The 24,161-nt window shown below is 38.0% G+C and overlaps 1 protein-coding gene across 3 annotated transcripts in view; it reads right to left on the reverse strand.

Moving 5' to 3' along the window:
- The window catches only part of mei-9 (DNA repair endonuclease XPF mei-9), a 114,399-nt gene that overhangs the window by 82,672 nt on the left and 7,566 nt on the right, over nucleotides 1-24,161 (reverse strand). For 2 of the 3 annotated variants that reach the window (XM_067146935.2, XM_067146936.2), the window contains 2 exons: nucleotides 21,680-21,769; nucleotides 4,043-4,222 (listed from right to left, as the gene is read on the reverse strand). In XM_067146935.2, coding sequence (XP_067003036.2) covers nucleotides 4,043-4,222; nucleotides 21,680-21,747 — 248 coding nt within the window. In that variant the 5' untranslated portion in view covers nucleotides 21,748-21,769. Of the gene's footprint in view, nucleotides 1-4,042; nucleotides 4,223-20,742; nucleotides 21,464-21,679; nucleotides 21,772-24,161 lie in introns of those variants that run through there. The other variant, XM_067146937.2, reaches the window with a different exon arrangement.

Consider the following 24,161-nt stretch of genomic DNA (forward strand, 5'->3'; position numbering starts at 1 on the left):
TTTTCTCAAGACAAGAGTTAGCAACAGATTGCCAGAACAAATTAATGATATTTTTTACAGATGCACTGAAGAAAATGTATTCAGGATCAGGTGACCGAAGGCCCTGCAGTGGTTCAGAGTCAGTTCTGAAAGGCATGGAATAGACACTAAAGGTGTGGCTAAAGCCATTTTGAAAGAGGCATCTTACAGAAACTAGATGTTGTAGGAAGCATATATTACTGTGCAACAGCTATGCAAATTTACTGATATTCCCACTGGCCTATGATTAAATTCAATGTTAAAAATGCCAGAAATGAAACAAGACTTTGCCAACACTATTTAAAAACATTTTGAAGAAAAATGGGTGAGAAGCAAAGTATACAACGTATAGTACACTGTTTGATGTCAAACATACTGGAATGTCTGATATTATCCAGTATAGTGCCATGAAATGAACAAAAGACTGCATCTAATGCTAGTGTAAGTACAAAAGTGTATGTTCTTTACCATGAAAGTGACGAGAAAAGTGAGAAGAAGAAAGGGTTTTCAGTAAACAAAGCTAGATTTGCACATAAAATATTTCCATAACCCAAGTTTGCATCAATAATAATTAATATAAAAATTATATAAAATTTGTGTGTGAACAAAGAGACTCACTGAATCCCACTCCAACCCTTAGTCCCTGGACTAGCCAGGAATTGAATCTGTGGTTTCTGGGTAAAAGCAGACATGCTACTCCTACACCACAGAGCTGGAAAAAATGAAGTACAGTGGACTCTTGGTTAATTCAACATTGGAAATTTCAAAAATTGGATAATTCAAATAAAAGCTTATACCCTTTGAAATTCCTATTCTAATCAAAGCTTAATTTTAGATAGTTCGACGTCAGGATGTTATCGCAAGTTACTTTTGTAATGGTTCCACGAACTGAAGCCTTCGAATAACTCCCAAGAATTCTCCATTTTTATTGAGGCTTCCTAGTTAGTCGCTATTGTTAACAGAACCTTTAATCTCTGCGACAGTTAATGAGTGTAGGATCGGCATGGTCTTGAACATCACATGTCTACAGGCATCCGCATTTGGCCACCAGAAATCTCCCTCCTTCCCCCACCTGAAAGTCGTCAACCCTGGAATGTGATCAAACAATTGCAAACTATTTCTGTAAATCAGGTTTCAAAAATAAAGAAACCAATCCAGAAATCTTTCCAGAATTATTTTTTGCTATTTGCTTTACGTCGCACTGACACAGATAGGTCTTTTGGCAACGATAGGACAGGAAAGGCCTAGGAGTGGGAAGGAAGCAGCCGTGGCCTTAATTAAGGTACAGCCCCAGCATTTGCCTGGTGTGAAAATGGGAAACCACAGAAAACCATCTTCGGGGCTGCCGACAGTGGGGTTCGAACCCACTATCTCTCGGATGCAAGCTCTCAGCTGTGCAACCCTAACCACACGGCCAACTCGCCCACTCCTGGAAAAACTAGAAATGCATGTGGAACTTGAGCGATGGCAAGAAGTAGTGAATGATGTCAAAAGTATTGATATGGCTGTGAAAATACAGCAGTTGGTGAGGTATAGGTGTTATTGATTAACATGGTTCAGTGTGTTTGGATGCTATGAAAGTTATTACTGATAACATCAGTTGTGCTGCAATGCAACTTTCTGCTTCAGTAGTGCAAACTACCTTACACTTCATCCTGCCTAGAATAATTTATTATGGCGCTATAATCGACTCTTGAGGTTTTCCTATAACCACATAACCTTCAATGGTGCTGCTTGAAGATCCAACCATTTTCCAGACTGATGACATAATATACAATACGAGAGGAAGGAGTCTTGCACGTTTGCATTTTTATATTTTATTTTGGAAAATCTAATTCCCCCATCAGGAACTTTTTGATCTAACCTCGTATCTACGATAAAGCGCTCGTATCCATATTATGAATTTGAATTTGGAGACCGGTATTTTACCCAGCATACCCGTGAATAAATATGAAAATGCTGTAAATGCTGTTGTTCTGTTAGTGTTTATACAGTATATTTTCGTGCGAAAAATTTCATCTACAATACAGGACAACATGGCAGCTGTAGAATGCATAATACTGTAATAATTATTCATCACAATGAATTTATTGAATTTTATGTATTTATACAGTACTGTACTATATTTTCATTAAAATAGTCATTCTTGGTTAATTTGAATTTTGGATAATTTGATTTTTTCTGATTCCCCTTGTAGTTCAAATTAAAGAGAGTCCACTGCATATACAAACACAATACATCCTTAAGTAGCAGTTATCACGATGAGCAGAAAAATATCAATCACAGTATTATATGACTCATAACACAAATAGGCCTTTCTTTCTTTTTACTTTGGTAATGGACACAAGACATTCAGTGTTCCTGAACTTGGAGTCAGATGCTGAAGATTCCACCTTGTTAATCACAAAAACTAAAGTAAAGATGTTATTGTAATTAGTTAGGCCAAATTATTCTATGACTTAGACTTAAGCATGTTCCTCTGTCTAAAAATAAAAATAAAAAATAGGCAGCAAGTGTCGTGGGAGAGTGCATATTCAAAACAACTAATTAAGAGAAACTTAAGGCTATGACATCACGAACAAAGCTCACAGACTGAACATCAAACAGAGGACATAATCAGGAAAAAATAATCTATAGAAATTCAGTCATACAAGTTGGAGAGTGCAACAATAGATTCGTATATGATATTTCTCTGCAATCTGTTGCAGAATATGAACGCTCTGCATGGAGTACATCTTGTCCCACTGTGGGCGCGGTGGTAGAATACATCTACAGTATCCAATCTGTCATAAACGGCGACTGAAAGGGAATCCCATGGGTTCTCAACATGGGAACGTGAAATGGCAACAATAGGACCCCCAGTTGAGTCCAGCATTGCTTCCACTTACTTGTGCCATGTTCCTCACTTTAATACTTCCTGTCTGACCTCCCTTGATCAACCTTTGTTCTCTTCCAACCCCACAGGTATTAGGTTAGCAAGGTTTTACATTTTAATGCTCTCTGTCCAACCACGACTTCACAACCATTTTGAGAAAGTTTGATGTATGGTAGTTGTTGGAATTCACTATCAAACCCTTGTTGAAGAAGTACGGTTCCATTACATCACCCTGACTATTCACGAACCCCATCAACATCACGAAGGCAAGAAATCTGGAATGAGATGATAGGCAAAACAAAGATCTAATGGTGATTTTGGTGATACATCTCATCTTGAATGAAGTTCTTCTCGTCTAAAAAACTCAGGAAGTTGTGTTGTCATGCTTGATGTCATTCAGCAGAGTCTGGGTCTTTGCTTTGTCCACCTTGGTCTCCTTTTTTGGAAGTAAGCAGTTCCTCAGAACAAAAGAGTTGACATGAAGATCCTTGTGCACTGTCAGACTGATTGATGATGATATACCCATTTCTTCTGCCATGTCGCTCACTCTCCAACCACCACACCGATGTTTCTCTTCCTTCGCCTTGGCCATGAATTCTACACTTCCTGTGTGTTTAGAATGCTTGCGGGAGGCCAAGGTCCTTCGTTGACTGTAATTCCACAGGGTAATGTAAGAGTTCTTTTATGTACCAGTAAATCTACCAACACAAGGCTGACGTACTTCAGCACTTTCAAATACCCCGCCAAGTTAGGGTCAGAAGGCCAACACTTTAACCATCTGAGCCACTCAGACTGGCTTTATGTATTTCTTACTAAGCATTCTGTCCCTTCACTGGACCTTTGTTTCAGTCCTTGAGATGGGGAATACTTATCTTAACCTGCGTACTGTCTTCCTGATGATGACTGTTCACACAGTGTTAAGATTTTGCTTTTCCCATATCATTAACCTTCTATTATTTTGTTTATGGAAAGTATGCCATCATTACCTATCTTTATAGACAGAAACCTGATGAAATCTGAGGAGTCAGGTGAAACGTTAATAAAAGAAAATTAACATCAACAATTTAACATTTTCAAAAGCACCCGTTTCTGTTTAAGGTTCTTTACTTAAACATTTAAAAATACAATATAAGTGAAGGTTACACTTACCGTTCAGCTGAACTATATTCTGTAGTTATTACTTTTGGTAATGGTTTAACTCCTTCATCGAGTAGCCGAGATAGAAAATACTCTTCCTCTTTTCCTCTGGTCCCCAATACCAACACAAGGTTACCAGGGTCTGAATAAACTTTTACTAAATTTAGAAAGACCGTTTCTACACTTAAACCCCTGGAACAAGATCAAAAGTTATATTCAGATGAATAACTACCAGTACAGAAAAATATCTTACAACAATCTGAAAAAGTGAAAGTAAACTACTGTATAATTACGATATCATCCTAACTTTCTAGTTTTCAGAATACCATAACTAGTTATTCAACTCCTGTTCCTTTGAAGATTTACAGGATCAATTTTGTCAAGCATGGCAAGCATTTCAGGGATTGCTAACTGTTTGTAAAGCTTACTGTAGCTCAGCTGTCTCCAGCCTGTGGCCAGTTGGGAAAGAAAGAAGAAACAAAAGCATATTGTTACATGTATGTTAAGCACTTCTTACAGAAGGTGTTGGAAGTGCTGGCACTTGGCCCGTACATCCTCTGGAAACCTATGGATAAAGTTTCCATTGTCATGTCACACTTTTTTTTTTTTCAGATATTAATGAAATTCCATGGCAAATATTTTGCATTAGCTCTTCCTCAATGTGAGGGTTTGAATTATGCACTTTATCTTTTAATTTTTCCTACAGGCAGAAGTCACAAGGTGTGAGGTCAACAAAGTGAGCTGTCTATGTGTTATCTGTAATAACCCTAGCATCAAAACATCAATTAACTGCCTCAACCCATTAATGCTCCTCAACAATTTTAGTTGCCAGGTAATATTTCATGCGTGGGTAGGAGATAGGAATCTGCGCTCAGATGGCCTTCACTTAAACCGCAGTGGTACATATAAGTTAGGAAATTTGTTTGGAAAGGTAATAGGGAGGTACATTCAGGGAAACAGGGTTGTCTAGGGAGCGGTGATAAGGGTACAGAGATCTGGAAGTCAAGTAGGGATGACATAAAAATGTTATAGTGTTGAACTGTAGAAGTATTATAAAGAAAGGAATAGAATTAAGTAATTTAATAGATATATACTTACCAGATATTGTAATAGGAGTTGAATAATGGCTGAGAAATGATATAATGGATGCAGAAATTTTCTCACGGAACTGGAGTGTGTATCGTAGAGATAGGATAGGAATGGTGGGAGGGGGAGAATTCAATCTGGTGAAAGAAGAATTTGTAAGCTATGAAAAAGTTAAAGATGACACACATGGAATTCTAGGTGTAAGGCTCAATTCTAAAGAATAGGCAACTTGATGTCTTTGGAGTGTACAGACCGGGAAAGAGTAGCGCTGACACAGATTCAGAATTATTTGATAAGATAATCAGCTATGTGGGAAACGACATTGAAAGGAATGTGATTGTAGCTGGAGATCTGAATTTGTTGCAAGTGACTAATCTCATGTTTTAATCCATATTGAAATCTGTTGATTTACAATAACAAAGTTTTATTATGATCCACCTGTCCAATACATTATAATGTTGTCACATTTAAAATATCTTCATTAGTTAAAAAGTTATATGTGGGACATGTTTCACTCCCTTGCAGAGCACCATCAGCCAAATCTGAATCTCGAAGAATGGTTATGTTCGTAAATAATGACTTAAGAACTATTAGACCATTTTTTGCAAACTTAAAACTTACTCTATTAGAATGCCATAAAATACAGAATCTTTGGTGACATGCCTTAATTACATGTGTTTATTAGGAAAGATACATTAAAATTGTGGAAGAATGAGTTCTAAAATATTTAAAACAAGTAGCATGTCTAAAATCTTAAAAAGACGTGAAAATCAATCTTAAGAGCTAAAATTGAAGATTTTCTTGGCAATGAGATCTGGTAAAAAAGTTTTTTATCCCTTGTGGGTAAGAGTCTATAAAGATTCGAAGATCTCGTCAATTTGATAACTGAACTTGTGACAGGATGAATGTTGGTCTTCAAGAAATTTAAATGCTTGTTGTCATTTGACCTCGGCGAATGCTGTTGAATAAATACGCTCTTATTGACATCAGTGACCGTACGTTGAAATAATGGATTTAATAAGGCATGATTGAAAGGGACATAAATCGACGATCGTATTTAAAAGTTCAATCAATCAATATTGATCTGCATTTAGGGTAGTCGCCCAGGTGGCAGATTCCCTATCTGTTGCTTTCCTAGCCTTTTCCTAAATGATTTCAAAGAAATTGGAAATTTATTGAACATCTCCCTTGGTAAGTTATTCCAATCCCTAACTCCCCTTCCTATAAATGAATATTTGCCCCAGTTTGTCCTCTTGAATTCCAACTTTATCTTCATATTGTGATCATTCCTACTTTTATAAACGCCATTCAAACTTATTCGTCTACTAATGTCATTCCACGCCATCTCTCCACTGACAGCTCGGAACATACCACCTGTAATATATTAACAATTTGTTGGTTATTTTGATCCACCTTTTCAATACAAATTACAGTTTGTGTTGTTAAGTTGTAATGTTACAACACTAATTTACCGGGACATGTTTCGCTTTTATTCATAAGCATCATCAGCCTATACAATTGTCTCAAGGTTTGTCATATTTGGATTGTTGTTACAAATTTCATTACATTGAATGTAAATCTAATTTCAGTGATAACAATATTTAAAACACAAGAATAATATACACATTAAAAATTATGACAATATGATTTGCAATGTTAAAATGGAGTAACTCTTAATTCTAAAACACATTGACGTCCAAAACACAGTTTTTACAATTTGAAAATTTGGCTAAAAATTGTTTGCAATGTTAAAATAAAATTGATTCAACTATAATTTTGGTATTAAAATTTGAGTCATAAATATAAATATTGGATGTTAATATATAGGAGCTATAGTTTCTGAAGTGCGTTGGTTTCTAGAATACAGTAACATTTCAGTATTGAGAATTTTAGTTAAGAATTGTGCTCTCTAAATAATGTTATTTAAAAAGACTGTAATTTTGCATTATGCGTGATTAGTCTTGATGATAATCTAGAACTGAAGTCTTGGGTTCGTTGGAAAATGGCTTCTAGATTTGATGAAGCTTGCTGCTGCAGTTTGGCAATTTGATCAGAGGAAATATTGACATATTTAATTCTTGTTTGTAGCGGCCAGACTCTCCATTGGAAGTTGATTGTTTTGATGTAAGTTATGGTTAAAAGGGGCTTCAATCCAAATTTTGAGTATCTGATTATGTTTCTTTCAATTTATAGAAGAAGCATCCCTTTGTCTGCTGCTACAGAATCTTGTGGACCTTATTGCGTTACTGTGACTATTGTCTGTTGAGATTAGTTACATGTAACATACCACCTAGTCGAGCAGCTCTTCTTCTTTCTCTCAGTTCTTCCCAACCCAAACATTGCAACATTTTTGTAACGCTACTCTTTTGTCGGAAATCACCCAGAACAAATCGAGCTGCTTTTCTTTGGATTTTTTCCAGTTCTTGGATCAGGTAATCCTGGTGAGGGTCCCATACACTGGAACCATACTCCAGTTGGGGTCTTACCAGAGACTTATATGCACTCTCCTTTACATCCTTACTACAACCCCTAAACACCCTCATAACCATGTGCAGAGATCTGTACCCTTTATTTACAATCCCATTTATGTGATTACCCCAATGAAGATCTTTCCTTATATTAACACCTAGATACTTACAATGATCCCCAAAAGGAACTTTCACCCCATCAACGCAGTAATTAAAACTGAGAGTTGTTGGGTAGTTTATCTTGTTGTATGTCCCTCCAATTGCTGTTTGTCAGTTTGGTGTTATCCGAGGTTATGTGGTGACTGCCTGTTGTTCCGTGTCTAATAGGATCCAACCAGCCAAATTGGGGTCAGAAGACCAGCACCTCAACTGTCTGAGCCACTCAGCCTGGCTAAGGAAGAATGTGAAGAACTCCTTGACATCATAGCAGTCCGTCTGCCTATAAAAAATCCAGGAGCTGACAGCAACAAAGTTTCTGGTAAGTCAAATGCTAAAGCGACACATTTGAGCAAATTCAGAACAAGAGCTACAACCAAGCATGTCATCAGGTGGTGGTGGTGGTGGTGGTGCTGGTATTCTTCATAAAAGAGGCATGCAACAATCACAATCTCTGTCATGGAAGATGAACTGAGCACATAAAATTTTTAGTGGTACTAAATCCAGTTGACTTGGTTTTCTTTTGTTTTTGTTTTTTTTTCACAGACATAGACACCACAGATGTTTCAAGGCATTCCATGAGCAATGAACTGTGTCTGACCATGTATCATTCCTGTGAATGTAGGATAAAGTGAGAGCTGTAAGGGGACATGACTATGACATCCCACCTCTCTGCCCCTCTTTAGCTTTCTTATATGTTGTACATAAATGTTTTGTTTTTATAAGCTGCTTTACGTCACACTGACACATATAGGTCTTATGGCAACGATGGGATAGGAAAGGGGCAAAAGAGGGAAGGAAGCAGCTGTGGCCTTGACTAAGGTACAGCCCCAGCATTTGCCTGGTGTGAGAATGGGAAACCACAGAAAACTATCTTCAGGGCTGCTGACAGTAGGGTCGAACCCACTATCTCCCATATGCAAACTCATAGCTGCGTGCCCCTAACCGCACGGCTAACTCACTCGGTACATGAATGTAAATGGCATGGCATGGTGTCCTACCTTCACTAACTGTTACATTTGTGTGCTTCTCCATTCCCTCCTCCCTCCACCCGCTCCACTGCATTAAACAGATGTACTTAAACTTAACGAGATTCTCTTCAATATGGTGCAATGTGTAATGCCTAGTTTAGAAGTTATACAGTTATACAGTTCTGAAACTGCACCGTGGCTTTATGGACACACTGTACTGGAAAAGCACAGCACATAGTTGGGCTTCAGTCAGTTTTTGAGATCTAGTTGTTGCCGTTGAAACTCTCTGGGCTCAATTTCCATCAGATGAGTCTGTGCAGGATCAGTTGCATCAACAGAGACATACTCTAGCAGAAATGGCAGTACACTAATAATAATATATTTATTGCTGCTACATACAAAGAATTTTAAAAAGTCATTCAATGCAGAACCTAATTAGAGAAATTTTTCTTCCTAAACACCTTAGTACGTGATAACGATCACACTGCTTCCCGCACAAAGCATACTTGCATCCCTAATTTGGTGAGGGATACTTCGTTGTGGAGCATAGTTTGAAATGAAAACCATGCACAGCTAGTCTTGTTGTTACGTGCCGTAACTCGTAGTTGGCTTCCTTCCATTTGTCATTGATCATCGCTTCCATACTGTAGTAACTCGTAGTTGGCTTCCTTCCATTTGTCATTGATCATCGCTTCCATACTGTAGAAGTCCAGCCTGATTTCCGATTTCTTTCTCTGATGTTCACGAAATAAATTTTGGTATGATGGAGTTGATGGGAGAGAGAATTTGTCCCGTATTTCCTCCAAAAACATCATTTCCCTAGTTAGCTCAGCTCATACACCAGTCTTGAAGACGTAAATTTCAAGAAACATATTTTCACTCTGAATAACTTCAATGCTGTCTGAAGAGGTATGTTATATAAATACCTGATGTCATTAATAGCTATCACTGCTGCTGTTAATCTTTGTTTGATATGCACTGTGAAAATGGTTCCTCGTATTTGCAGTGCTATTCTGAGGTACCGTATTTAAATTTATTCACACTGGTTAGTGGTTCTCCATCCAAATATATCACATCACTTACTGCATGTCTGCCACCTTTCCTAAAGGTCATAGTCATGGTTTTACTAATGCTTATATGAAGGTCATTTGATTTAACCCATTCTACAAGCCGATTAAATGCCAACTGCAGAGCAGTTGATCTGGACACTAAACCCATGTCATCTGCAAACATATAAATGTTTGTGCCTTCTTTCTTTGTTGCTTGTTTGAAATCATGTGTTGCGATGTTAAAAAGGAGAGGACTTAAAGGATCACCCTGTAGTACACATGTAGTCTGGTCTATTAGATCGGATATCGTGATCAAATCATCTATTTGCACCTCATTCTTTGACAGGATGTTTTTTACAAGTTGCAATATGGGATTATTTTTTCCTACGAGATCCTCAATCTTTGATATGACTTGCGTTTGACTAATTGTATCAAAGGCTTTCGAATAATCCACAAATATAACATGTAGCTTCCTCTTTGTGAATTCATAGGCTTCATGAATATCATTCTGAAGGCATTCTATAGCCTGAATTATGAACCAGTTTTTCCTACATCCAATTTGCTCTTCTGGGAGATACTGATCTGGTAGAGTATTCAGCCTTTGCGTTAACACTTTGGTCAATATCTTCAACAATGTGCATTCTACTGCTACTCCTCGATATGAATTAGGGTCAGTTAAGTCTCCCTTCCCTTTATAAAGGGTCTTTATCGTTGAAGTCCCCCTTCGATCTGTTATTGTTCCTTGTTTAACACTTCGTTAAATAGGCTGGTAAGGAGTTTTTATAAGGACGGGAGCCAAACTCTTCAAATGTACATGATAAATCATGTCTGGCCAACAAGCTTTGTTATTTTTCAAATTTAAGAGTACCTCCTGTATCTCCTATGCCCTGAACTTATCTATTGGACTATCTGGTCTATTTTTGGTGCTATCGTCAATTATGCGTGGTGAATTGATTATTTTCACCATGTTGGTTAATCCTGCCCGTATTGACTTACATTCAAATTTCTATAGAACACTTTCCCGCCTTGTCAATACTTTACGTATTTTATTATACCTAATTACCGTACATGTTTCGAGAGCTAACGACTCTCTTCTTCAGTGGTACCAAAACATCAATAATTATGATAATAAAATATGTAAAGTACTGACAAGGCGGGAAAGTGTTCTGTAGAAATTTGAATTATGCGTGGTCTCGTGTCCTTAAATGTCAAAACCAGTGTGCAGACAGCTGTCCACCTGCTCAGGGGAATATTTCAAGGGAATGTTGGTCGTTTTGGCTTGATAACCTTGTAAGGATTGTTTTCTGCCTCTTCTATCTGTCTTAGTGCTATCTCTTCATAGCATTTCGCTTTAGTTTCCCTTATTAGCTTTTTATATTCCCTTCTTTTCCAGGTGTACATTATTAGTGCTCCTTCTTCTTCTAGCATGTCTGCAGCAATATGGACGAGCGTGATTGTTTCATATCTGGCCTGGTGACAGGACCTACTGAACCATGGTTTTGCTCTTCTATCGGTTAGATTATATTTTATAGCAGAATTTAGGATAATGATTTGCAGTTTTGATACCACACTATTAATATCGCCATCTTGGACATGTAGGGATACCATATCTATTAGTGCATTAAACTCTGATATTACCTGCATGCTGATTTTCCTTGATACTACTGTAGCTTTAGTGAGGAGATTATAGGACCAATTGGATATGGGAAGAGAAACAAGGCTGGAGATATTTTGGTAGACTTTTGTAGAAATGAGCTGATCATTGGTAACACATGGTTTCAAAAAAAAAAAAAGCAGTCAGAAGATAACAAGATATACCTGGGATAACAAAATAAAAAATCTGATAGATCAGATTTTGGTAGAGAAAGGTAACGGGAAAATAGTGGTAGATGTAGCAGCCCTCCCAATTGAATCTTCTGAAGGAGATCACAGAGTTGCAATAGCTAAGTTAAATATGGGAAAGATAAAAAAAGATGACAGATTAGGCAGAGAAAGCTACGGGTATGAAAATTACAGGAAAAGGAAATAAATGAAGAGTTCCAGACACACATTAAAACAAGTATACCTAAGGAAGACATCAGAAGGGTCGAAGAAGAATGGGCATACTTTAACATGTTGAGCAAGCGACCCCATTTGGGTACATGAGACTAGTCAAGTTTTTGAACTTCACGTCCCCATATGGGGTCGTACGTTCGTTCGAAATCGATAAATGTGCAAACCCATTAGGGTGCACAGTAAGTATGTGTTTCAAAGCTGTATAAAGTATATTCCTGCCATCTGTTGGCCGTCTATTTATGTACGTGCACAGTCCACCTTTCATTCGTTAATTCCTGTTATGACGCGACCCCATATGGGTATGTCAACAGTGCTTTGTAGGGTGACAAAGTACAGTAACTGTCTATCTCACACACGGATTGCTTATGTAAGTGTGCAGTGCTGTGAGTTTCCTTTTCTTTAAGTCTCTATATGTAAATCGAGCAGTAGAAGACTTAGTGTAGATAGTCTGGCCGATATATTGAACGGACAATAATGATGTAGACGAAGAACATAGTTACAGTCGTTTGAACCCAGTACTTATAGAGCAAATAGCAATCCTGCACGTCCATCCACATGAATTACAATCCTCAGTATACACTTCCCCACCGTACTCCGGGTTTCCTAGCCACCTGTTGCAACACTTTTGACCGACTTCAACCGTCTTCAACGACATAGTCTCTGGTTTCCCATGTTGCACAATCATCACTGCTAGGTTCTCTTACCCAAATTAAAAGTTATACAAACATAATTATATACATATTCAATATTCCCTAACTACAAATTCTTCTTAAAATGTTATGCTCTTACATCCTAATTTACCAAAGTCACATGTTTTTTCACTATTTTATATAACAAAATTTTATATGAAAATTTCCTAACCTTAAATCACGAGATCGTCATTTACAAACATTTCCTAATCTAAAATCAGGGATCATACTTTTGTGCGGCTCCAGTATGAACAAACTAACATGTCTCACATAATAACGCGTCCCTGCAAAGAAAAAAGATAAGTAGCATTGGGACATTAACTACTGTATAAGTGCGACCCCATATGGGGGCGCATGTACGTATACAATTCGTAATGACCAATACGACCCCATACGGGGTCGCAATATTTGACCTAATATACATAATAAGTTAACTAAATATATCATCATTTCAGCAATCACTTGCTTGGTTAAGCCTGAATGTTTTGGCACCAGGGAGTAACTCGATGTTATTAGCCCACGGCACTAAATGGAAATCCCATGAATTTTGGTCTGGCACTCAACGTGTTAAAACAGTCATGGTAGAGTCTGCAGAAAAGACCTGTGGAAGAATATCAGGAAGGAAGAAAGATCAAGAAACGCCTTGGTGGAATGACAAGGCAAAAGATATGGTTAAATGGAAGAAACTAGCTTGGAAAAAATGGCTGAGAAACAGAACAACAGAATGTAAAACAGAATACAGGCACTGCAAGGAGGAGTGTTCCAAGGTGGTTCAAGAAGACAAAAAAAAATGCTGACAAAAATTCACTGAATCTCTGCAAGAAGATACGACTGGAATCAAAAAGATCTTATTCCAGTGGGTAAAAAAGAAGAAAAACCCAGGTGAAGGTGCTAACTTCATCCAACATGAACTTTTTTTTGCTAGTTGCTTTACGTCGCACCGACACAGATAGGTCTTATGGCGACGATGGGACAGGAAAGGGCTAGGAGTGGGAAGGAAGCGGCTGTGGCCTTAATTAAGGTACAGCCCCGGCATTTGCCTGGTGTGAAAATGGGTCAAAATGAACAGAAGGAAGTGATGACTCAGAAGCAGGATATAATTGCAGAGGTGGGGAAAATACTCTGAACAGCTTTACAACGCGCAAAATACCTCGGTACAAGGAGAAATCGAAGAACCAGATTTACTGCAGATGGAAGATGAGAAAAACGAGGTGTCCATAGCAGAGATTGAGTGAGCCACTAAAAGGATGAAACGAGGCAAGGTAGCTGAAATTGATGAGGTCACCATAGAAATGAAATAGCAGCAGGAGCGATTGGTCTACAGTGGTTGTATAGACTCTTCAGAGTGATATGGAGAGAAAAGACTGTTCCAAAAGAGTGGACAAAAGGGGTCATTTCAGGAAAGGAGAAAGGAAGCAATGTGAAATTACACAGGAGTGACACTGATACCTCATACAGCTAAGATCCTTGAAACCGAGCTCGACAGCTGCAGTCGCTAAGAGCGGCCAGTATCCAGTAATCGGGAGATAGTGGGTTCGAGCCCCACTGTCGGCAGCCCTGAAGATGGTTTTCTGTGGTTTCCCATTTTTACACCAGGCACATGCTGCACCTTAATTAAGGCTACGGCTGTTTCCTTCCAATTCCTAGGCCTTTTCTATCCCATCGTCGCCATAAGACCTATCTGTGTCGGTGCAACGTAAAGCAAATAACAAAAAAAGAATCTTGAATAAACGAATAAGGGACAGAGTAGAGGGAAAATTGGCAGAACACCAGTATGGATTAAGAAGAGGCAAGTCCACATTTGAACCAATATTTACAATGTGTCAAATGATGGAAAGGTATTAGGAATATGGAAAGGACATCATAGTAATGTTTCTAGATATTGAAAAAGCATATGTCAGTGTCCCAAGGAATTTGGTATGGAAAACATTGACAGAGGCACAGATTGGGAATGAAACAATGCAGATGGTAATAGTATTGCATCAAAATTGCAAAAGCTGTGTTAAAACCAAAGTGGGTCAAACTGAATGGTTCAGAGTTGAGACAGGCTTAAGACAGGGAAGTGCATTGTCTCCCTTACTCTTCATTATCATCATGGATAGAATTCTACATAATGTCAAGGAGAAGATGATGGGCGAGCAAGTGAATCCTATGCTCTCTGCTGATGACATTGTAGTTTGAGGAGATAATGAAGAGGAAGTACAGACACAAGAGGATTTATGAAATAAAGATTAGTACTGCAAAAGACAAGTCTTTGATCACGACAACAGGTAACAGAAAATCCAGGGGAGTGATAAGAACAGGAAATGTACCTCTTGAAGTAGTGAAAAATTTTAAATATTTGGGCAGCATGATGTTACAAGATGGAAATTTGGATGGAGAAATTGATTTAAGAATACAGCAATCTGCAAGTTTCTACCAGTGTGAGAGACATTGTACAGAACAAAGATGTGCCAATGAAGTGCAAGAAGGTTTTATACTCGTCCTATTATAAATCTATACTGACCTATGCTTCAGCAGCCTAGACGTTTTCTAAGTGGAACCAAAGTAAGATACAAGCAGCCGACATGAGGTTCTTGAGGAGCATACAGGGAAAGACAAGACAAGACGAGATAGAATACGAAATGAGGAAATAAGGAAAAGCGTGGGAGTGTGTAAACTTCAAGAAGAGATTGATATAGGAAAGCTGAAATGGTTTGGACACATAATGAGAATGCCAAGAGAGAGAATACCAAAGAGAACATTCATGGATACAGAGATTGCAAAGAGGCCTAGAGGCCTAGAATGAGATGGAGGAGCTCTGTTGTGGATTGTATTGCAAATAGAGGAGTCAATAGCAATAAAGTACTATAAGAGGAGTGGTGGAAAGATCAAGTAAGGTGGAGGGCTTTGGTACAGTACCCTATGCAGAGAGAATCTGGAAAAGGGAATGGATGAAGAAGAAGAAAACATCTGTCGTTTTAGTGAAAACTCTGGTTCTCTCTCGCAGCATCAGTGTTGTTGCGACGGGTAAGTGCTTCTTGGTTGCTGTGCATAGAACTGCCTGGGAAATCGTTTCGACATCCTTCATACTGGAAAATAACAAATCTATAGTGCTACTTCCATTATGGCATATGTATGTCTTTTCACTTGGTTCATTAATCAGGCTTAACCCTTCTGTCTTGAGATATTCCAGAAGTACCTCTCTTTTAGAGTTGTTGTGAATATCTATCCTGAAATTCAGGTCTCCCATGAGCATTACTAGATCCTGTGGCTGCATTCTATTAAACCCAGCACTAATAATATCCACGATGTCTTCTGCCTTGTATCATGGTGGAAAGTATGCACCTATCACTGTGCATAGTTTTGCTTCGACTATTATTATCTCTGGTACTTCATACAGCAATTTAAAGGGGGTCATTTTAGGTTTAAGAAGGCATGAGATTTCCCCCACTAGTCTACCCATTTGTCCTTGAGTGGCAAAGACATGCATCGTATAAAAAGTAAGTAGGAATATCCACTCTCTATAGGGCATCCAGGGTTAAGAAAAGACTACAGGTCTTATGGGCTTTTACTTCTATTGGTGTTACCCACTTTAGTTCTAAATATATATAATAATTATAATGAATTCCTACCAAAACGTATAATTTTTCTTATGAAACAAACATTGGTTGTGCCATACAATTCTGAAGAAGCCGTAAAATCTTTTTGATATCTCTGAGTTTATCGTTTTAAATATTATATATGCAGTTCATTACTCAGAATAGCCAGCCATGCTTGTCGCATCGCGCGCCACATTTCAGCATGTAGTGCGGAAGTGTGTACAGTAGTCAACACGTGTAATAACTCAGCTTAACTACTGGGAATCATCATTGGTGAGGTCAGCGTGGCATGTTTCCCATTTTGCATGTCACTCATTACAGTAATTGCTTATGTAAGGGAGATATTCGGCAAATTGAGATTGAAGTGATCGTCTTTCTGGGGTGCATAGTGCATAGTGTTTTGGTATAAATATACTGTGTTTATTTTTTGGTGTATTGCATTGCTTTTGGTTGGGTATGTTGTGTATTGTTTTTGTCTGTTTAGTATTTTATATAATCAATCAGCGAGTAATATTTTTTTAAGTTATGGCTGAACATGTGAAAAGGAGAAGTGGTGAAGTTCTCAGGAGAAAGGAGCGGCAAATGGTGCTTAATACATTTTCATATTTGAAAATAAAGCATCCAGGACAAAGTGTAAGCTGGGTAGTAGATGAAGCCGCAAAGGCTTTAGGAATTTCGAGGTCTTCCATCTTCAAAATAACGAAGGAAGCCAGCGAAGGGCCACTCCACGATTCCCAGCAAGAAACGGCAAAGGAAAGAGTTAATTCGCAGTAATTCCAGACTCATTAAATACGATGATTTTGTCAGAAACAGAATACGGTGCATTGTTCGTGAATTCTATTTTAGAAATGAACCACCAACTCTGAACACAACCCTCACTTCCGTAAACATTAACCCCAAACTACCCAATTTTAAGAAATCTACGTTGCATTTTATTCTCAGGGAAATGAACTTTGTGTACGAGAGAAGGGGAAATAGAGCAATGTTAACAGAAAGGGAAGATACTGTGTCTTGGAGTCATAAGTACCTCCGACAAATTATAAAGTACAGAGAAGGAGGTCAGAACATTGTTTATACAGACGAAAGTTGGGCTAACACTGGAATAACTGATGCTAAAGAGTGGAAAGATAAAACAATTACAACGCCAAGACAAGCTTTTCTTGAAGAGCTTTCAATTGGGATGAGAACTCCTACCACTCGTGGGCCGCGATTTGCTATCGTTCACGCAGGTAACGAAAACGGGTTCGTGCCTAACGCCGAATATATCATTTTGTGTAAAAAAAAATAATGCCGACGCACACGGTGAGATGGACGGAGTGTGTTACGAAACATACCTTTTAGAAAAGCTCCTGCCAAACTTGCTTCCAAATTCTGTTATTATTATTATTATTATTATTATTATTATTATTATTATTATTATTATTATTATTATTATTATTATTGATAATGCTTCTTATCACAGCAGGAAGAAGGAGCCTATACCAACAAGAAGCTCAAAGAAATGCGCTATGCAAGAAGGGATGAGGGAACATCATATTCAGTACGAAGATTAAATGTTGAAAGAAGTCTTATTGGACGTTATAGTTTTGGACAAGGGAAAATACGATAAATATAAGATAGATAAATTTGCTTTAGAAAGAGGACACACAGTATCTCAGCTGCCCCCCTACCACCGAGAATTAAAACCCATTGAACTCGTATGGGCTCAGGTGAAACATTATATGAGCTTACATAATATGGACTTCAAAGTGAAAGAAATGCAAATATTAATTGAGGAAAGTTTAGCGTGTGTCACACCTGATAACTGGAGGAATTATGTGAATCACGTTAAGAAAACTGAAGACGATATGTGGAAGGCTGAGGAAATTCAGGACGACATTGAACCCATTATCGTCCACCTCGGTGACTTCAGACGAAGATTCCTCAAGTAGTGTGTAAATGGAGGAGATGAACATTCCACCTCTGCCTTGAAATATGTACTTTGCTGACAAGGTAAGAACAGTAGATGGATTTATTTTAAAATTATATTTTTATTTTGCTGTATTTTCCTATCCGTACTTGTGTGTTTTCGCGTTCTCATACGAATAGGTCATTCGGCATTCTGTATTGTATGTTGCAGAAGAATATTTAAGTTATCGTATTTTGTGATAAAGACGAAGCCCTTGCATCTGTTGTCAGTTACAAGTAAATTTATCTGAAATGAGCTGTAGGATACATCACCGAGATAGAGATATAATTTGCCGTCATCAATCCTCAGCGGAGCTTCCTGTGTTGTAACCACACAGTATTTGCCTTAATAGTGAAATGATTCTGGGGGCTAATAAACTCAGCACTCGCTCCCTTAAAGCAAAACAACGATCATGAAATTTTCTCAGATGTTATTATTTATGTTACCGGTATTATTTAGTCTGGCCAAGGCGGTAAAGGCGTGCTCATTCGTCCGGAAGGTGTGGATTCGAATCCCCATCAGGAAGTCGTAAAAATTTAAGAAACGAGATTTCCACTTCCGGAGGTGCACATGGCCCTGAGGTTCACTCAGCCTACACCAAAATTGAGTACTAGGTTAATTCCTGGCGGCAAAGGTGGCCGGGCGTAGAGCTGAACACTACCCCATCAAGTGCCGAGGTTGTGGGTAGTGGAAGCCTTTACTTTCCACCCCTCCAAGGGCCTTCATGGCCTGTACGGAGATGGCTTTGCTTTTATTATTATTATTTAGTTCGCATCCCTACATGTTCAAACTCTTACTCTATTTTGAATGATACAGTCAGTGGGCTGATATCCTCAGAAACGTTATGGCAAAACGAAATTTCATAACTGTAATTTCATTAATAGAGATAATGGAGATTGAGATAATAGGGCATTTATATTATTATTATTATTATTATTATTATTATTATTATTATTATTATATCTACTACACAGTCTTGAAACAGCTGAACCAAGTGATATATAATTTTATGTCATCGCTGTATTTCACAAACAGTGACCGAGCCGCGATAATACACAGCAAGCCCATAAGGCCTGTAGTCTTTTTCTTTACTCTGGATGCTCTATAGTTAGAAATGTTTCTGTTAAAATGATCAAAGTCGGCTATATCATCGTTCAATAACATACTGAATGCATTTACTGCACCTTCAGCGTTCCATATCATCACTTTCAAAGTGTTACTTGTTTCCTGCATATAACTGTATGCCTTCTCTTTGGTCTTCTCGAAAAAGAAATCGCCTTACTAACACATGTTTCGGTCAAAAGTATGGTTGTTCTACTCTCTCAGTTTGAATGGTATTCCTACTCTGAATGACTTATTGTTACCGACTGTGTTTAGCTGAGCACACTGAATCTTCCCGTCAATACCATTATTTATTAAGTACGCTACAAGATCTGCATTTTTGACAGTTTCGTGGATTCGGCCGACATATAACCAAGCTGATTTATCTCTTGCTCTTAGTTGATTGTTTTCAGGTGTCCTATTTCCAACGATAAATTATGATTTCTTCCATTTCTTCCTTTCTACTATTCTCCACTGTGTTATCGCTATCTGTATCTTGTCGTCCAACAGTATGCATATCGGGTAGTATTTCATGATCCTTCAGTTCTGGATCTGTTCTATCTCTACTCTATGATTGTGTATGTTCTCCCGTATGGATGATTCCTTTCCCCAGTTGGGGTCTACCTTTGCTTCGGGTTGTACTGTTGGTTGAATTTCCTGCCTGTGCTGTTTTCTTTCACTAGCCACCTCTCTGAAGCTCTTTGTGGAATTGGTGTGGCCGGTTAAACCTGTTGGTTCCTCGCGATGTTGTTCGGAATTTCTTCTCTTGTGGTTTGTTTTGTTGGTATCTGGAGTTCTTATGCCACCTATACCTACTGTAGGAGTTCTGGTATGTTGTCCGGCGACGGTTGGTCTGATATCCGCTAATTCCTTCTTTGTTTCTTCCACCGTTTCCTTGATCATCGTCGGCATGCGATCATTACAAGTAATGAAAATCATTATCTCTGTATTGAAAGAATTTTAATATAATATAAGAAATTTATTTTAACTTCAACCTATTCAATAGCCTACAGTACAAGATGTTAACGTATTACTTAAGCATCGTTAAAATAGTTGAGACATGTTTCACCCCTTCTGTGGGGCATTATCAGTCATATTAATACTTCAAAATTCTACCAGACGTCCGGTTGGAAATTATAAAAATATGTTGCATGAGTGAATACATTAAAAAACATTTACAAGATCTTATCATTAACAAAATATCAAATTGATTAAAAAATGTTGCACGTGTTCACTAGTGCAACATTTTAAATGTATTCACTCATGCAACATATTTTATAATTTCCAACCAGACGTCTGGTAGAATTTTGAGGTATTGATATGACTGATGATGCCCCACAGAAGGGGCGAAACATGTCTCAACTATTTTAACGATGTTTAACTAATACGTTAACATCTTGTACTATATTGAATAGGTTGAAGTTAAAATAAATTTCTTATATTATATTGGGATGTGATCAGTCAGATACTCTGTGAAAAAATTCAACTTCTGAACTATTTCTTTTATTTTCCAGTCTCTATAATAATTCCATTTTAAAGCATGGGGTTTGCAGCTACTGCATAACCAAGTCAGCTTGCAGTTCTTTCTTTTCACCATATCATATTCACCCTTCATCATGCCGGCACATTCCTGGTGCTGCCATCTGTTGCAACTCTCACATCCATTGGCGTGGTCTTCATCACCCACTGGTTTCCTAGAGATGTCACACTGCGTCTCAGTCGTTAACTGCTCTGTTCCTGACTCTGTATTCTCCTTGCTGCTTAGCAATGTTAAGATGACAAAATGGTGACTTATTGCTATCCGCAGAGTAAGGTTGAATGTCACTCTCAATCTACAATTCAATGTCCACTCCACTAGATAATATCTCTGTACGTAATACACCACTTAATGATTCAATTCGTCACACACATCTTACTGTCACGTGTCATCAAATTCTTCATTATACCACTATTATCACCAGCTTTTACACTAAAGACATCTACAAGTACCAACATAATTTTTTTTTTTTAATTAAATTTGTATAACAAAGGTAACTGTAAGTCTATAACAACAAAGTTTCAAGCCACAGCTCACAATAACTTCACCATAGGTGGCTACTGAGGGCAGTTGAGGGGAGTAGCCCCTCCCCCCCTTCCCCATAACCAATCGTATTTCACTTCATTGGTGCAGGGCTGCATATGCTATACACATCAGATCATCCTTGGATACAATGTTAACACTCCTGTCCCCTTAAATTTCTTCTCATCTTAGACTCGGCTGACAGAGTCTTGATTTAGAGATATTCATCACTCTGAGTATCTACATGCACATTTCCATGCATGTATAGGCCTACAATGAACAGCAAACAATAAAACCTGTCAGAAGTAGCCTACCAAGTTATAAACTTACACACATAAGTATAATACTTCACATTTTGATATAATAATTTGAACTTTGTAGATTCATTCCTTTCAAAACCATAAGATAATTCCTCTCAAGTAAACATTCAAAAATATGTTTAATTACTAAAACTAATTTACATGCTGACATACATTTCTTACTTACTTTGCTGCAACTAGTAAACCATCCTGATGTAAAATGTCCAAGAACATTTGGTTTTCATATTCTAACATTTTGTAATACTAGATCGGAGACCTGAAAAAATAACAAAGAACTGAATAAAGAAGTTATATGATAGGAAACAAATGAAGGACAATTACTAACCAGGTTAGAACTTGCTAATACAATACACATAAAATATTTTGTCTTGATAGCTTTCTTATCTGAACATTCCTGAATAACGTAATGAGTAAAATATAATAAGGGATGTTTATATACTACAGAGGCGGCTTTTCAGGTGAAGTAGGTGAAGTGCCACTTCACCATTTATTTTTACCAGAATGAATTTTTTTAAATTTATTTTTCTTATGACATTTATTGGTTTTACGGAAAGAAAAATCTTTTTGTATGGCGTTTGGAGCACCAAGAGTTCACATCACTTGATGAGAATCAGGGGAGCTCACAAAAGCGCCGGCGGTCGGCCAGAGTACGGTGTGTGAGATTGAGTGAAGACTAGAGATTTTGCAACTGGCTCTACCTCCCAAGTGCTCCCTCGTACCGCTCGGCCTTGGCGGTTGCCATGACAACCGTGACATCACCCGCGTACTTTCCTCATAGCGGAATGTGCAAGTGAAGTTGCTGGAAGATTGAAATGTTTCGTTTTCCCTGCGTCATCCTGTGTGAAGTGCGAGTACTTACGCATTGTGGTTCATTCGTAGTGTTGTGCTGTTTTATTTAAACATGTATCCTGTTTATGACATAGTGTGTATTTTATTAGAAACACCATTTTCATGTTGGAGAAACGAAGATCAGAATGAAGTTCTACATTTTGGTCACCCTACTGAATCACTGCAAATTTGTGCTTAAAAAAAAGTGAAACATTCTGGTAAATCTTACAATCTTAGTTTCAAAGGATCGTGGTTTAAGGAATTTGCATGGTTGTGCTCCTCTCCAGCTCTACAGAAGTTGTTTTGTTGGCCCTGCTTGCCTTTTAGCAATAAAAATAACATTTGGAATAAAGAAGGATTTTCAGCCCTTTTGAAAAATACACGTTCTTTTAATAAGCACTCAGACTCTGCAGAACATATAAATGCCAGCTAGATTTGAAGACTTTGGAAAGAAATCAAAATACGATCTTTGAGGCCCTGAAGGAAAATGCTAGACTGTATATTGTACAGTTCATTGAAAATGTCCGTTTAAATAGCCTCTTCCTTCAGTTGGTAATTGATGCAGTGCTCTATTTAAGTAAGCAAGAACTAGCTTTTCGTGGTCATGACGAAACGTTAAATTCAATAAATCATGGTAATTTTAAGGAATTGTTAACATTGCTGGTATCAACGAGCCCAGCAGAAATACAAAACCAGTATTCTAAGATAAAAATTGTGTTTAGTGGCGAATCAAAGAGTATTCAAAATGAGTTAATCGAGTGCATTTCAGAATACAACGATGATTTCGTAAAAACATAATTGACGAGTATGTATGTTCAGTCTTCAGCCCTAAGGCTGGTTGGATCCTCAACAGCTCTGCCATCAGCTGTCATAGATGGCCTAGGCATCACTGAAGAGGCGTACTAGGGAAATGAGGAGTGAGGTAGTTTCCCGTTGCTTTCCTCACTGAGCCAGACGTTGCTATTACATATCAGTCTGCCAAGCCCACTGAAATGCATGCACCAACCGACCCTATGAACAACATTTTCACACCATTCATAACAGGGACTGGCTGCAGAAGGAATGGCATTACTAACATCGCTCATACCTCAGTCACTTTCATATTGTCAAAGCCAAGTAAAAGACAGAGACAGATCAATGAAAGTAACAAAATTACTCTAGCCCATACCAGAAGACATAGTGCACTGTAAATACTAGGTCCTGCCAGCAAAGGCAAAATTGATGAGTGCTGATTTTTTTTCTGTTCAGGTGGACAATATGACAGATATCACACAGGTGTCTCAGTGTTCTGTATTTGTGAGGTTTGTTAATGCTGAACGTTTCTTAGGTTTCCATGATGTAAGTGCTGACAGATCCTCAGATGCTTTGTTTGCTTTATTGGACACAATTTTGGGACCATTAGATTACGAGCACAAGTTAGTAGGACAGTGTTAAGATGGTGCTAGCGTCATGTCTGGCCATTTAAATGGACTCCAGAGAAAGATGAAAGAGAAAGCTCCTCTTGCAGTATTTGTACACTGTTCGGCGCACCAATTAAATTTGGTCTTACAACAGAGCTGTAAAACAATACAAAAGTGTTGTATATTTCTTTCATCAATTTCTGGAATACCATCCTTTTTCCATCACTCAGCGAAGAGAACTTACGCCATTTCTGCTGTATCAGGGCCACGCATTCCAACCGTGACTCTGATCTCCGTCCACTGGAGATCGAACTCAAAATTATTGAGTGTAATTGTGAATGACTGGGAAAGCTGAAAGAAGTTTTCAAAAATATAGTTACCAGTGAACAGTCCAGTGACAAATGTATTCTACTTGCCAGA

This window comes from Anabrus simplex, chromosome 5 (genome assembly GCF_040414725.1).
Source record: "Anabrus simplex isolate iqAnaSimp1 chromosome 5, ASM4041472v1, whole genome shotgun sequence".
Taxonomy (NCBI): Eukaryota; Metazoa; Arthropoda; class Insecta; order Orthoptera; family Tettigoniidae; genus Anabrus; species Anabrus simplex.